We start from the raw sequence: 13,164 nt of genomic DNA, 5'->3' as shown, positions 1-13,164 counted from the left end.
CAGGGTGGGAGAAGCAGGCATAAAACATGCGAGAAGTCCTGGATTTCGAGTCCCGGGAAGGCGGAGCCAATAGAGCCAGGACGGAGAACGCTCAAGGTCACTGCGGTGACCGCGTGAAGGTCACGGGGAAAGGCGGAGCCACGTGCGTCCGCCTCACGCGGGCAGCCATGCACTGACTCACCGACCGTGCACAGAGTCTTTTATTTCTCTAGGACTCAAATTCCATGTGGACAGGGTCGGGCTTGTGTCTGGGCACGGGCCGGGGGCCCAGGGACTGGAGCCGGGCTGTCTTGTCACTCCAGCCCGAGCCCCAGGCGGTGTTCTCAGTGCATCAAGAGGCGCAGCCTCTTGTTCCGGCGCCTCCTGAGCCCCTCGATGTATCGCTGCAGCTGCTTGGTCAGGAAGTGGTCCCAGCCAATCCCTGACCGGTAGCCTGCAGAGCAGAGGGGCCGCTCAGGGCAGTGAGCAGGGGCATGGCGTCCCCAGCAGCAGTGCTGCACCTGAGATTTGAGGAACCGTGGGTGATCTGGGGTAGCAGGAGTGCTCGGCCCTCGGGTCTGTGTTAGTCTGGAAAACTGGATCTCCCAAGGTGCTGGGCCCTGACAGGTTTTTTTGTTTTGGTTTCTTTTTAAAGGTCAAGTCATACACTTGTACTCCAGATGGGGGACGTGGAGGAGGCTGAGAGTGTTGAGATGGATCATGGATGAGGGCAAGGTTAGAGTGCTGCAGGCCTGAACCAGGACAGTGGTAAAGGGCAGCTTCGTGGACACCCCTTGGACCACTCATCCTGACCCATTAGCTAGCATCCCTGTCTTATATTATAAGCAGGGCAAATGAGAGAACTTTGACCCAAATAATCCACTGTCCAGAGGTTCCTCACAGCACCAAGGGAGGGGACCAAAGCCACACAAAGACTGTCATCCCCACTGGGGAATGGAGAAAAGCCACATCAGCTAGAGAGAGGCTGCATGAAGGCCGGAGCCCAGGCCCCTGACTGTCACATCATGCTCTCCCCACTGGATATCCCTGTGTCCAGTCCAATTTTTTACTTTTGGTAGGGCTCCTGGAATATCGTGGGTGGTAAGGGAATCTGACAAGGCAAACACGGCCTGAATCCCCACTCCCAGAGGCCCAACCCCTGCAAAATCCCCCAGGGTCTGGGCGGTGGGGGTAGTAGCTCACTCCTGAGGGCTTTGGTGAGGATTTCCAGAGCTTCATTCTCCATGAGGTCCATCAGAGGCAGTGGCAGCTGGAGAGGCAGCAAGAGGCTCAGATGTCCCAGGGACCCCAGCCCTGCCCCAAGCTGAAATGCCCCACCTGCTCCCTCTAGCCTCAAGACCCCCAACCAAGCTGCCTGCCCCTCCCCTTTACAAACCACCCTTATCCCTTCACCTCTGCAACTCCCAACTTGCCCATCCCCACCCCACTAAAATCCCCAGTCTCCCTGGGTACTTCTAACCCTGTTCTGCTGCTCCATCCAGTAGGCTCGATGAGGTGTGTGCTTTGAGATATTGAGTGATGACTCTGAGGAAGTCATTTCTGGGAGAAGAGAAAAAGAGAGGTCAGTCATCTGTGGACTGCTGGGTCTTCCCTTGTAGGGGCAGGCTTGTGGTGGCAGGGGAGTGGCCTTCAGAGACCACCTTATTGGGAAACAGTATGGGACAGTAGCTTACTACCCTGGGTTTTATCGTCCCACCCACCCAGGTTCCAGTTCTGACTTCCCCATCAGACAAGGCTTAGGAGCAGTGACTGAAAATTCCTGACCCTCAAGTTCTTCATGGTCAAATGGGGTAATAAGAATAACCCCTGGGGGGGGGGGCGTCTGGGTGGCTCAGTGGGTTAAAGCCTCTGCCTTCAGCTCAGGTCATGATCCCGGGGTCCTTGGATCCAGCCCTGCATCAGGCTCTCTGCTCAGCGGGGAGCCTGCTTTCCCCTCTCCTTCTGCCTGGCTCTGCCTACTTGTGATCTCTGTCTGTCAAATAAATAAATTAAATTTTAAAAACAAAAACAAAAAAAAGTATGCGGTGACTGGGTGGCTCAGTACTCAATTGTCTGCCTTCAGCTAGATCATGATCCCTAGGTCCTGGGATCAAGCCCTGTCCCTGATCAACAGGAAGCCTGCTTCTCCCTCTCCCAATCCCCCTGCTTGTGTTCCTTCTCTCGCTGTGTGTGTGTGTGTGTGTGTGTGTGTGTGTCAAATAAATAAATAAAATCTTAAAAAAAAAAAAAAGAAAGAAAGAAAGAAAAGAAAAGAAAAGAAATAGACCCTTATGAAGGTTGTGAAGTTTAAGGTGATCATGCAAAGACAGTCCTGGCACACAGCAAGCACTCAAAATGCATTAAAATACTGTTATACATTCTTGAGGCGCCTGGGTGGCTCAGTGGGTTAAAGCCTCTGCCTTCCGCTCAGGTCATGATCCCAGAGTCCTGGGATCGAGCCCCATATCGGGCTCTCTGCTCAGCGGGGAGCCTGCTTCCTCCTCTCTGTCTGCCTCTCAGCCTACTTGTGATCTCTTGTCTGTCAAATGAATAAAATCTTTAAAAAAAAAATACTGTTATACGTTCTAATGCCCCTTGTAGGTAGGGGCCCGGGCGAGGGGGAGAGGGGAGTCCGAGACAGTGCCCAGCAAGAAGTAGGTACTTAAAAATTGTAGCCAATGACTGAGTGAATGAAAGACAGGCACCTCCTCAACGACAGCAAATCCATACACAAGGAAATAACTCCCTCCTCTCTACCGTCCCAGTGATTCCATGAGAAGCACGGGTCGTACCGCCCTGCCTTTGCGCATTTCCGCAGGTGTCTCCCGGACTTGGCGTGCTATGGCCACAGGACCCTGTACGACGCCTGTCCGGTAGGGGGCGCTCCAAGAATGTCTGGTTGATTTAAAGCGTAGAAGGCGAACACTGGCACCAGTCCCGGGAAGGGAATCCTGGAAAAGGATCCTACAGCTTCCCCCTCCACCCCCTATTTCACAGCAACAGATATTGAGGTCCTGGCCAGCCCCCTGCCCTGTGGATACCCACAGCCCTGTGAGGCCACACTGACCGGTGTCCGTCTTGGACTCCTTGGAATCGCCGTCCTGCTTCTCTAAATGGCTTCCCAGGGAGCGGGCCCGACTTAGCTCCAGCGCCAGCGCGGAGGGCTTGTCCAGATCCTCCTCTTTGAAACTGTCCTTGTCCTCTCTGATACCCCATTCTTCCCAAACACCGTCCGAGTCGCCTCTGGCCTGCTGGTTGTACCACGGGTGAGACTTGCTGCTGACGCTGCTGCCCTCCACGTCCGAGTCCTCGCAAACACTGGACCGCGGCATATTCAGCTTCGGCTGCGACAGCGTGGCCCTGGTCCACAGACTCCGGATGTCCTCTGGGCTCGACATGTCTGACAGATTCCGGATGTCCTCTGGGCTCGACATGTCTGAGGCTCGGCTGCCCAAAGACGCCTGTGGGCCACATACAACGAGGGAAGCCAAGGGCCTCCAGGAGTTGGGAAGGAGAGGAAGAGCCAGCTGGGACCGTGCCTGTCGAGTGGGCTCACAGCCGAGGCAGGGGGAGAGAAGAGCCAGTGACCCAGGACGGACCCTGGCTGGGGGCTCACAGGGGGGAGGAGGCCAGGGAAGGAAGGGTTCTTACTCCGAAAGGTTTTTCGTCCATGGTTCTGCCCCAACGGACCGGCTCGCCACAGGCCTCGGGGCGAGGAGCAAGGGGTCACGCTCCAGGAGCGGGGAGGGGCCGGATCGCGTTCCCGAATGGTGCTGCGGGTCTCTCGAGGGAGAGTTCAATCTGCAGCCCCCACCCCCACGCTAGATGCCATTCTCTCTTCCCCGTCCCCACCGCCCCGTATCTGCGCTGAGGTTGGAGACGCACAGAACACCATGGCAGATTCCTATTCCGGACCCTATACCCGGTAGCCTCCTGGCGGAGACACCGGCCCAAGCGTGGCCCTTTCGGGTGCAGGCGTGGGGAGGAGGGAGGAGGCCCCGGGAGGTGAGTAGAGGGTTGTCACAGGAGGCCTGGCTTGCCCGGGAGGTGGCCCGACGCAAGCACTCCCACACCCACTCGCGTCCCCGGAGCGCGCACGCCCGCAGCGGTGCAAACTGTTTTCATTTATTGATGCAGGCTTTTGAGGCACAGTCGTGAGGTGTGGTGAGGGACGGGCCCAGCCGAGACAGCGAGACAGAAAGCCTTGGGGGGGAGTCTGCAAATGGATGAAGTGAGGAAAGGGCCAGGAGCGGAGTGTGGCAGCCCGTAGCCTCCTCCGCAGGCCTCGGTCCGGTCGAGAGAGGCCTCTTTGGTCAAACAAGCAGAGCATGCCGGGGAGAGCGCAAGAACGAAGCCCTTGGAGAGGCCCGGGCCGGGGGTCCTGCCCCTACGCCGGCACGCCTCTTTCCCGCGGGCGCACTGGGCCCCGCGGCCGCGCGGGCTTCCGGGGAGGGTTAGGGGGGCGGCGGCGACCCCGTGGCGCGCGGGGCAGCGCGCAGCCGCGCTCGCTCTGGGTGTCGGAGGACTCGTCGATGAAGGCCAGGTTCTCGCTGGGGTAATCCAGCGCCGAGGCCGTGGGCGGGGTGGACGGGGAGGACGGGGAGGGCGGCTCGGCCTTCACCGGGAGCGGGGACGGGGGCCTGCCGGCGGGCTGCGCCGGGCACGGCGGCGGAGGCAGGAAGGGCCGCTCCTTCTCCAGCGGCGGTGGTGCCGTGGGCCCGACTCGCTGGGTCACCCGCGCCGTCACCGTGCCGGTCCAGCTGGCGGCCTGCGCCGTGAGGCCGCCCATCTGCGCGAAAAGTAAAGGCAGTCCTCGACCGCGGGGTCCTCGACCGCCTCTGCGACCCCGGGAACCTACCCCATCAGGCGCGGCCACCCTTTTCCCCCGGTCCTCCTATCTCAGCGCGCCAGAGAGGCGGGGGGGGGAGGGACACTCATCACCCAGCGACACACTCTCCTCTCCTCCGTCCGAACCTAAGAGACCTTTCCTCCAGGGGCTTTTCTAGAAAGCCCTGGGTTGATTTCAGCTACCCTTCCCGTGCCCCTTAGAGACCTTTGCGCTTCTCTCGAGCTCCTTGGCCGGCGCGGCCAGCAGCGTGACATAACACACAGGTCGTCCAGTGAAATGTGAATTTCAGATAAACGACCAATAAAATTTTAATATATGCATGTCCCTCCCGTGCAACATTTGGGATATACTTGCACTAAAATGTTACTTGCTATTTATCTGAAAGTTACATTCAACTGGGCTTCCTGCTTTTTTTTGTTTTGGTTTTTTGTTTTTTCTCCCTAAATTTCTCAGCCCGGTTCTTGACAGCGGAGACAGAGTCCTCAGCAAACTGATCCAAGTTTAACCCTTTGCCCCCGGGCCGTGTGCACATGGCGGGGGCGGGGGGGGGGCGGTGGCGGCGGCACTCAGTCCCTGCTTTGAGAAGCCCACACTGTGGAAGGGAGGCCGACTGATCAACCCGCTGCTAGGGTACCAGCGCATCAGCGGCACGGCTCAAGCGCCGACCCGGGGCGCCTACCTCTGCCCGAGTTCGTCGGGACACTACTCGCAGCCAGTTCCCGATGGTGGTGAGTACCGAGGCGAAGTAGGCCAGGCCGAGCAGGATCCAGAACCACACCAGCGGCTGGTAGGCTGCATTGCTCTGGTTGGGGCTGGCGCCTGGGATACCACCGGGGAGGCCAGAAAGATGTTGATTTGTGGGGCAGGCTTTAAGCCTGTGAGCTCCTGGTTTACCTCCCTTCTTCCCAGTTCAGTGAGAGCATCCGCCTCCCCCGGGGCAATCAATCGGTGTGTGTGAACGCATGCAAGACGAGTGTGCATTACTTGAAAGTGTGCCAGATAAAAATACGCGAGTGAGTGTGCTCGCGCGCCAAAATGTGGGCATATGGGAGGGGCGCACATATATAAGAATGTGACACATAGGAGGGGCGCACTTAATTTATGTGTGAGCATGCATCGGGGTGCAGGCATGCCAGAATGTAAGGGCACATGAGCTGTTGCATCCGTGCAAAAACGTGAAGGTGCATTCCGCGAGGGCGCGTGGGGATTGGAGCAAGTGCCTGTGAGCGCCCACGCACCACAGGGAATTTGGAGGGAGACACAAGAGTGCAGGGTCCCTGGGCATGGATAAAGTGGATAGGGAAGTGCAGTGCAAGAAAGGTGGCCTCACCGGCCACATAGTCCCCGAAGCCCACCGTGGTGAGCGTCACCACGACGAAGTAGATGGCCTCCAGCTTGCTCCAGCCCTCCACGTAGCAGAACACGAACGTGGGCGTGAGGACAAAGAGCAGGCAGCCGATCAGCAGGAAGAGCACCGCCGATAGGATTCGCACCAACCCCGGTGGCACGTGCCACTTCTGCAGGGAAGGGCAACGGGTAGGAGGGACCGAAGACGTCGCCAAAACCTCCAGTCACACACACACCCCCACCGCCTCGTCGGGGCTCCAGTGCGCGAGGCTCCCGCGTCCTCGAGGCCCGCGCGTTCACGGGAAGGGCGGGGACATAGGCAAGGGTAACACGAGCTCAGCGCGAGGGCGCGCAGGGCAAGGAACAGCTCACCAGGAAGATGGCTTCGATGTGACCGATGCCACGGCGCAGAGAGGAGCCCAGCCGGTCCCCGACCCCTGCCAGCAGGATCCCGAATAGCGGGATCCCCACCAGCGCATAAAAGATGCAGAAGAGGCGACCCGCATCCGTGCGCAGGGCCGCGTTGCCGTAACCTGGGCAGAGGGGCCGTGCAGGAAGTCTAGGGGCTGCCTGGCCTCCACTTCCTCCCTCTGCACCTTCCCCCAGGAGAAAGCCCCTAGCCCCCCTCCACGTGCCCAGTCCCCTCCCCCACCGATGGTGGTGATGATGGTGCCCGAGAAAAAGAAGGCGCTGCCCAGGTCCCAGGCTGAGTGGTTGCTGTTACTGGAGGAGTTGATGTCAGGGTCCGCACCCCCTCCCAGAGCATCAGCCACATCCTGCAGGACAAGGCGCAGAAGGAGGAACCTCAGCCCTTCGTAACTGTCCTGGCCAAGCCCCTGACCCTCCAGTCTCCAGAGTGGCATCCTCCTTCCTCCCCCTCCCAGCTCTCCCCTTCCCTCCCGGCTTCCTGAGGATATTCCCTTGGAGCAGACATTGCAAACTGGGGGGCCCAATTGTGTTTCAACTCCACATTGTTTTAGAAATATTTTAGCTGGGACGCCAGGGTGGGTCAGGCAGTTAAGCCAGTGGGTGGGACCCTTGATTTCAGCTCAGGTCTTGATCTCAGGGTCAGGATCTCAGAGTCCTGAGACTGAGCCCCCATTGAGCTCATGCTCAGCAGGGAGTCTGCTTGGGATTCTCTCCCTCTGCCCCTTCCCCCCACCCACTCCTCTTGCAAGAGTGTGTGTGTGCTAGAGCACTCTTTCTCTAAATAAATAACTAAATCTTAAAAAAAAAAAAAAAAAAAAGACTTTCATTATCTGCCCCTTAATTTCACACAAAAGATTTCTAGTTTACAGAGATCAGGAGCAGACCTGGACCAGATTGCCTGGGTTCAAATCTCAGTGCTCTGTGACCCCAGAGGCAAGTTAACTCTCTGTGCCTCAGTTTCTGCCTCTGTCAGGAACAGACAATGCTGCTAGCGCCTACCTCAGGCAGTTGTGAAGAATTAAAATAACCCTTGTGCATTTAAGTTAGTCCCATGCCCAGTGATTTCCAACTTTCCACAGATTCCACCACTCCCATCGCCCCTAGGAAAGCTGAGTTTTAGTTCCTTGCCTTAGAAAAATCTGATGGAAGTTAGGGAACCTTTTTCCAGGAAGGCTCATATACCATCAAATTCTGTACCCAAGACTGGAAGGCTCATGGACACACAAACCCCCACCCAACCCAAACCCTGTGCTTACATAGTACGTGCTCAATAAATAGGAGTAAATTAATGAAATACCATGTGTCTGCCTCTCTTGCCACCTTGCAGGTCCCTTCAAGACAGAGTCTGTGTTGTCAGAGTGTCTGCCTTAAGTGACACAGATTTGAGAGCACAATGGGGGGTGGGGGGCAGAGGGGGCCGTTCCCCAAGGGGCACAGAGCCAAGGCACAGAGACAGTGGGGAAGATCAAAACCACATTCTGACTGCAATCCTCATTAGCAACACCCATTCCAAATTAATCTTCCTAAAGTGGCAGTCCCAAATCCTCCATAGCTCACCACTGTCTGCCCCAGAAGAGTGTCCAAATTCCCAGGCCAGCATCTCAGCTCCTTTTCATCTAGTCCCCACCTCCCCTTCCCCAGCCTTCTCTCCTGGGGCCCCATCTGAAACCCAAGCTGCAATGTGATCGTACCCCCAGATTTTCTGAGACATCCCACCTCCTGTAATAATAATTCTTAAATGAAGCCAAGAAGTGAAATGTATGATTAAGGTGATTTAAATTTTATTTTGCAAGACATTTCCAATAAATTTTCTGCTTGGGGGGAAAAAAATCTCTCGTCATCCTGTGTGTTCTAATTTTTGCTTCGAATGACTAGGCATCTGCTAAATCCGAGTTCTGCAAAACACTCTGTGCCTTTCCAACTTCCACGCCTTTGCCCAGGCTGTTTCTCTGCCTGCAGGTCTCTTGCAAACCAATCACACATCTCTAAATTCTACCTTTCTCTCTCACCTGCCTCATTTCAATTACCAGCTCCTCCCAAAACCCCCCACCCCCACCCCATCTCCCTCCTTGCCTCCAGCACCTAGCTCAGAGCCCAGCATACAACAGGTGTTTAACAAAGAAGGAAGCAAGGAATGCTCCCTTTCCACTGAATCCTACAGTGATCTGTCCGTGGAACTGTCCCCCTATCCCAAAGTGACATCCTCTAGTGTAGAGCCTGCCTCTGTTACACCCCATAGCAATTTCCCTGCTCATCCTCTGGTGTAGTAGCACAGCACCTAGCACACAGTAGGTGCATAATTGCTGCAGGACTGCCTAGCTGTGGGAGAGAAAGCAGCTGTCGCCCACACTTCTAATTTCTGCCCTTCCTTTTCTTCTTTTTTTATCCAGGAAAAAAGCCTTTACATCGTGAAGATAAAATAGGTCAGACTCCCTCCCTCCCCCACTCTGCCCTGTGGTCTGGCCAGACACATCCTCCTGCCCAGGCCTCTCTGGGCATTCTGGAAGTGTCAGAGTCAATGTCAAGCAGCCTAAGTCCCAGCCCCACCCCACACTCATCTCTGCTCCTGCTCCTGCCCCCCACCTTGGGAATCAGCTGGAACACTGGGGCCTCCAGGCCCATGGTTCCTCCCTCCAAAAGAAGAGGCAGGGGAGAAGGGGTACTCTTCAATTACTCTTCAAAGTAATAAACATCCACTTATTAAAGTTAATCCTTGGGTTGTTTATATGAAAGTGACTCAGAAATCACAGAAGCAACAAAGGTGCTTACGTGCTAGCACCCCAGGAGGCTGAAGCCCAGAACTTTCTTTAGTTACTGAACCAAACCTGAACCCACCCCTTCCTCTAGCCTCATCATAAACATGTGTCCTGGGGGGAAAGGGGTGCCAAACCTGATATCCATGGTGGCAGGCTTAGGGCATCCTGGAACCCTCTGAAATGTGTTCTGACACCCTCTGAATCTAAGTGCATTTTTCCAGGGGGTAAGGGAGTATCCACAGTGTTCTTGGGCATCTCCAAGGCATCTGGGACTCCAAAGAAGTACAGAAACCAGTGTAAGGTGCCAGATTCAGTAAATAAAAATACTGCATGGGACACATGTATTTTTTAAAAGTATTCGTTGCTTACTGGCTAAAATTCACAATTACCCAGGCACCTTGGGTTTCATCTGGCAACCAGGAACCAGTGTGTTAGGCCTGTGACAAGGTAACATATTTTGTGTGTACCAGCCACGTTTTCATTTCTTCCTTCATTGGTTCCTTTGCTCAACCACCATCACACGGAAGGAACCAGTCCAGGAGCTCAGTGCAAGGCCAGGAAAAGCAAGGCAGCCAAATGTCCCCATGGACACCATATTGAAAACACAGAGACCTGGATGTCAGCCTCCATCCAGGATCCCTTGGCTGCACCCTTCCCTCACTGGGTGCCCTTTGGAGGCGGCAAGCCAGTGCAGGGCCCCACTGGCAGTCAGCTCCTTTTGGGGGGTCACGGATGACTCCTGAAGGGGGTTCCTGCCCACCCACGAACCTTGATGAGGATCCCCAGGTCCTGGTCGCTCACACAGGGATGGGCCCTCAGGAACTTCTCTCGGACCTCCCCCAGCTCCCTCTGGGCCTGCTGCTCATGGGGCTGCTCCAGGGCCTGGAACACCAGGGCACCGGACACCAGGTAGAGCAGGACCAGTGCCAGCAGTGCCAGAAGCGTGGTGCTGCGCATGGCGCGCCCAGGGGCCCGTCCAATTCCGCTGCCCGCCTGGGGAGGCCGGGCAGGGGGCTCCTGGGGAGCTGCGGTCACTGTGGGTAGAACCAGGGATGCTGGGGTCAATCCCTCAGCCCGCCACCCCTCCGCCCTTTTCCTCCTCCAGCCCCCACACACCCAGAGGTCCTTGGAGCCCCCAGCCCTACTGCCCATAGATGACTTCTCTTCACGTCCCTCTGCCAGGACACTTGGTACCAGGGCACTCCCAGTCCCCACCTTTTCTGTCCGCCCCCCCCCCCTTACCTCCATTGCCCGGCCCTCAGCCCCTGTCCGGGAACTCCGGGACATGAGAAGAGAAGAGGGCGCCGGGAAGGGAAAGGAAGGAGAGTGGAAGGGGTAAGAGAGACTGAGCCTGCTGAGGGACCCCCGGGGAAGCAAAAAAATGCCAGGGGGCCTGGAGGGGGCGTGAGGAACCGGCTCCGGAGCTGCAGGCTGAGGGGGCGCGGAGGCGCGCGCAGGGGGAGCGGGCGGAGAGGCCGGACCGCGCAGGGCGGGGACGGGGATGGCGGGTCCCGGCTCCTCCGCTGCGGCTGCTGCAGGATCTTCGCGCTTCTCTCCCCGCTCCCGCCTCTCCCCGCTCGGCCGCGAGCCGCGAGGGGCCCGGCAGGTAGCCTCCAGGGTCTCCCAGTGTCCTGCCGGGCTTTCGAGGAACCCAGGGGCGGGTCCCGGTCGCGGCGCAGAGGCGAGGCGGGGCGGGGATGGGGGCGCCGGGAGCGTGCGGGGTTCCGGGAAGGAACAGGGCGGGAGCGACCAGGGCCGGCCCCTGGGGTTAGCATCCTCCAGGACAGCACTGCACCCCCGGGACAGCCGGCGGCGGCGCCCACGCGCACACCCGCAGGCACAAAGGCCCGCGCGCCCACGCTCCGTCCTGCCGCTCCCGCCCGCCCCGCCGCCCAGGCTGCACGCACACACTCCACCTGCACGCCCGGACCCCCCGGGGCCGTGCGCGCCGGGCCGAGGCACCCGAGGTCCACGCGCACGTGTGCACACACTCCGGTCCACACACCCAAGCCGCCGGGCCACCGCGCAGCGCCCGACACCCAGACACACTGCACACCCGCCGTTGACTCCCACCTCCTCCCGAGTCTTCAAAGCTGACGCCCGGGAGCCTGCGGGCGGCGGGACGCGCTGCCGCACGACTCTCGGAGGCGCCCACGCGAGGGAGGTGCGCGCCCCGCCCGGCCGGTCGCCCCCCGCGCACCCCTCCCTGCCGGAGAGTCCCGCCCGCGCTCCGCACTCCCTCCCGCGTCAGCCCCGCACTCACTGTCGGCCCCGCTGCGGCTGCGGCTGCGGCTGCGGCTGCGGCTGCGGCCCGAGCTCCCGCGCGGCCTCGCCGGTGCCGGCTGGGCCGCGGAGGCGGCGGCGGCGGCAGGGGCGGAGCGGGCGGCCGCCGGGGCTGGGACCCCCCTCCCGCTGCCAGAAACCCCCTCCTTCCAAGCTTAACCCCTCCAGCGCCGCGCCTCCCTCCCTGCCGCGCCCTTGCAGCCAGCGCCGTGCCCCGCAGCCCCTTACCTGCGGCCGCCCAGCCCCCTAATTCCAGCGGGTCTCGGCAGGTGAGGGGCAGAGGAACCCGAGACGGGTCGCCGCTGGGTCCGGCCTGGAGTCTCAGACTGGAATCCTGGTATTGTCCCGCCGGCCATCCAGTGTGGCCCGCGGCACGGCCCCGGCCTGGACATCTGCCGGCTCACCTCTCCGGACAGGCGCCACGCTAATCTCCCAGCATCTCCCAGGCCCACTACGGATCGGAAGGGCCCTCAACTCCCCGCCCCTGGGGACACCCTGGCCCATGGGCTCAGCACTCCTGAGGGAGGCGGCCCTGCGGGACAAAGGGTTAGGGATCCACTGAAACAACCTGGAATTGGCCGAGGTAGGGCTGGGACCCAGTTCTGGAAAGTCATGCCGGGGCACCTCCTACCTCTACTCCTGCGCCATCCCTTGTCCTCACCTCCGTGGCCATCGCAGCATGGAACCATCCCTCCCCCACAGCCTGAACAGCCAGGGCCCAGGCAGGCCTTGGACCTGCTCCCCTCTGTTTCCACCCACTTCTTGAAACCCTGAACTCTCCTAAAATTCTCCGGCCTGGGGTCTTCAGCCCCCACGGTGGGTGGCTTTAAGCCTGGGCTCTAAGGCTGACCACCCCCTACCAGCAGAGGGCGCAGATGCGGTTCGCAAGCTCCCCAGAGTCTCCCTGTCCCTACTTACAGAAAAGGCATGATTAATTCTCGCCTCAGAGTGCTGTTCTGAGCATTAAGGAGGTCACTATTTGTAAATGCTCAAAACAGAGCTGACACACACAATAAAGTGTCTTACAAAGATTAGCAATCTTCATTTCAACAGAGAGTGGCTGTTCAGCTTCAAGCTGATTGTCCGTGTCAGATGCCCCTGCTGGAAGCCCTGAAGGCCCAGTGCCCAGGAGCATCCCAAGCGGAGAGTTTCAAGACAGGATCTGTGCTGGGCCCAGAACTCCGATGAGCTGTGATGATCAGGCCCTCTGATAGGACAGGAGAGAGACCCTCTGATAAATGACTCCCAGCCACAGGACAGAGGTCAGCTCTGCCAATGCCATGGCAGTAGAAGGCAGTGACCGTGGTATTAGGGGGAGCCAGAGAAGGGGCCCTCCGGGCCATGAGGCAGGCACTGTGGGGGCAGCCCAACTCTTCGGCCAAATCCACACCTGGTGGAGGAGAGGGGAGGTGGAGGCTTCTCAGTCCCAGGCCAACTCCTCCATGGCCCTGGACCAATTCCTGGCCCAGAATGCCAGGTTAGGAGGATGACAGGGAAACAGGGTTTCCAGAAATCCCAACC

The 13,164-nt window shown here is 58.8% G+C and overlaps 2 protein-coding genes across 4 annotated transcripts; both read right to left on the bottom strand.

Moving 5' to 3' along the window:
• Positions 1 to 164: 164 nt before the first annotated feature.
• CATSPERZ (catsper channel auxiliary subunit zeta) lies at positions 165 to 3,751 on the bottom strand. The gene is made up of 5 exons (XM_004770163.3): positions 3,631 to 3,751; positions 3,047 to 3,440; positions 1,460 to 1,539; positions 1,183 to 1,249; positions 165 to 433 (listed from the first exon to the last, which is right to left on the bottom strand). The coding sequence occupies exons 1-5, from the start codon at positions 3,649 to 3,651 to the stop codon at positions 324 to 326; spliced, it is 672 nt and encodes a 223-aa protein (XP_004770220.1). The 5' UTR covers positions 3,652 to 3,751; the 3' UTR covers positions 165 to 323.
• A 162-nt stretch (positions 3,752 to 3,913) lies between these two features.
• Positions 3,914 to 12,552, bottom strand: KCNK4 (potassium two pore domain channel subfamily K member 4). 3 transcript variants are annotated; one of them, XM_004770160.3, is made up of 7 exons: positions 11,872 to 12,552; positions 10,129 to 10,394; positions 6,828 to 6,951; positions 6,548 to 6,708; positions 6,159 to 6,345; positions 5,508 to 5,647; positions 3,914 to 4,768 (listed from the first exon to the last, which is right to left on the bottom strand). In XM_004770160.3, exons 2-7 carry the CDS (start codon positions 10,315 to 10,317, stop codon positions 4,367 to 4,369), a joined length of 1,203 nt encoding a protein of 400 aa, XP_004770217.1. In that variant the 5' UTR covers positions 10,318 to 10,394; positions 11,872 to 12,552; the 3' UTR covers positions 3,914 to 4,366. The 3 variants fall into 3 exon arrangements, with proteins under 3 accessions (XP_004770217.1, XP_044920183.1, XP_004770216.2); XM_045064248.1 differs by lacking the exon at positions 11,872 to 12,552 and adding an exon at positions 11,624 to 11,689; XM_004770159.3 differs by lacking the exon at positions 11,872 to 12,552 and having other exon boundaries at positions 10,129 to 11,466.
• Between the last annotated feature and the right edge of the window lie 612 nt (positions 12,553 to 13,164).

Source organism: Mustela putorius, unplaced genomic scaffold, assembly GCF_011764305.1.
Source record: "Mustela putorius furo isolate JIRA1106 unplaced genomic scaffold, ASM1176430v1.1 tig00000127_pilon_pilon_pilon, whole genome shotgun sequence".
Classification (NCBI taxonomy): Eukaryota; Metazoa; Chordata; class Mammalia; order Carnivora; family Mustelidae; genus Mustela; species Mustela putorius.
This window is presented reverse-complemented; position numbering and strand designations above follow the sequence as displayed.

Bases quoted from the DNA above. Each gene is read 5' to 3' on its own strand.
- KCNK4 (XM_004770159.3), bottom strand. From the start codon at position 10,647: ATGTCCCGGAGTTCCCGGACAGGGGCTGAGGGCCGGGCAATGGAGGTA. The intron at 6,709-6,827 runs GTGGGGGAGGGG...CCCTCTGCCCAG, and splicing joins CACCATCATCACCACCATCG to GTTACGGCAACGCGGCCCTG. The intron at 6,346-6,547 runs GTGAGCTGTTCC...CCTTCCCTGCAG, and splicing joins ACATCGAAGCCATCTTCCTG to AAGTGGCACGTGCCACCGGG.
- CATSPERZ (XM_004770163.3), bottom strand. From the start codon at position 3,651: ATGGACGAAAAACCTTTCGGA. The intron at 1,540-3,046 runs GTCAGTGTGGCC...CTCTTCTCCCAG, and splicing joins GGAGTCCAAGACGGACACCG to AAATGACTTCCTCAGAGTCA. The intron at 434-1,182 runs GTGAGCTACTAC...TCTGCTCTGCAG, and splicing joins CCTCACCAAAGCCCTCAGGA to GCTACCGGTCAGGGATTGGC.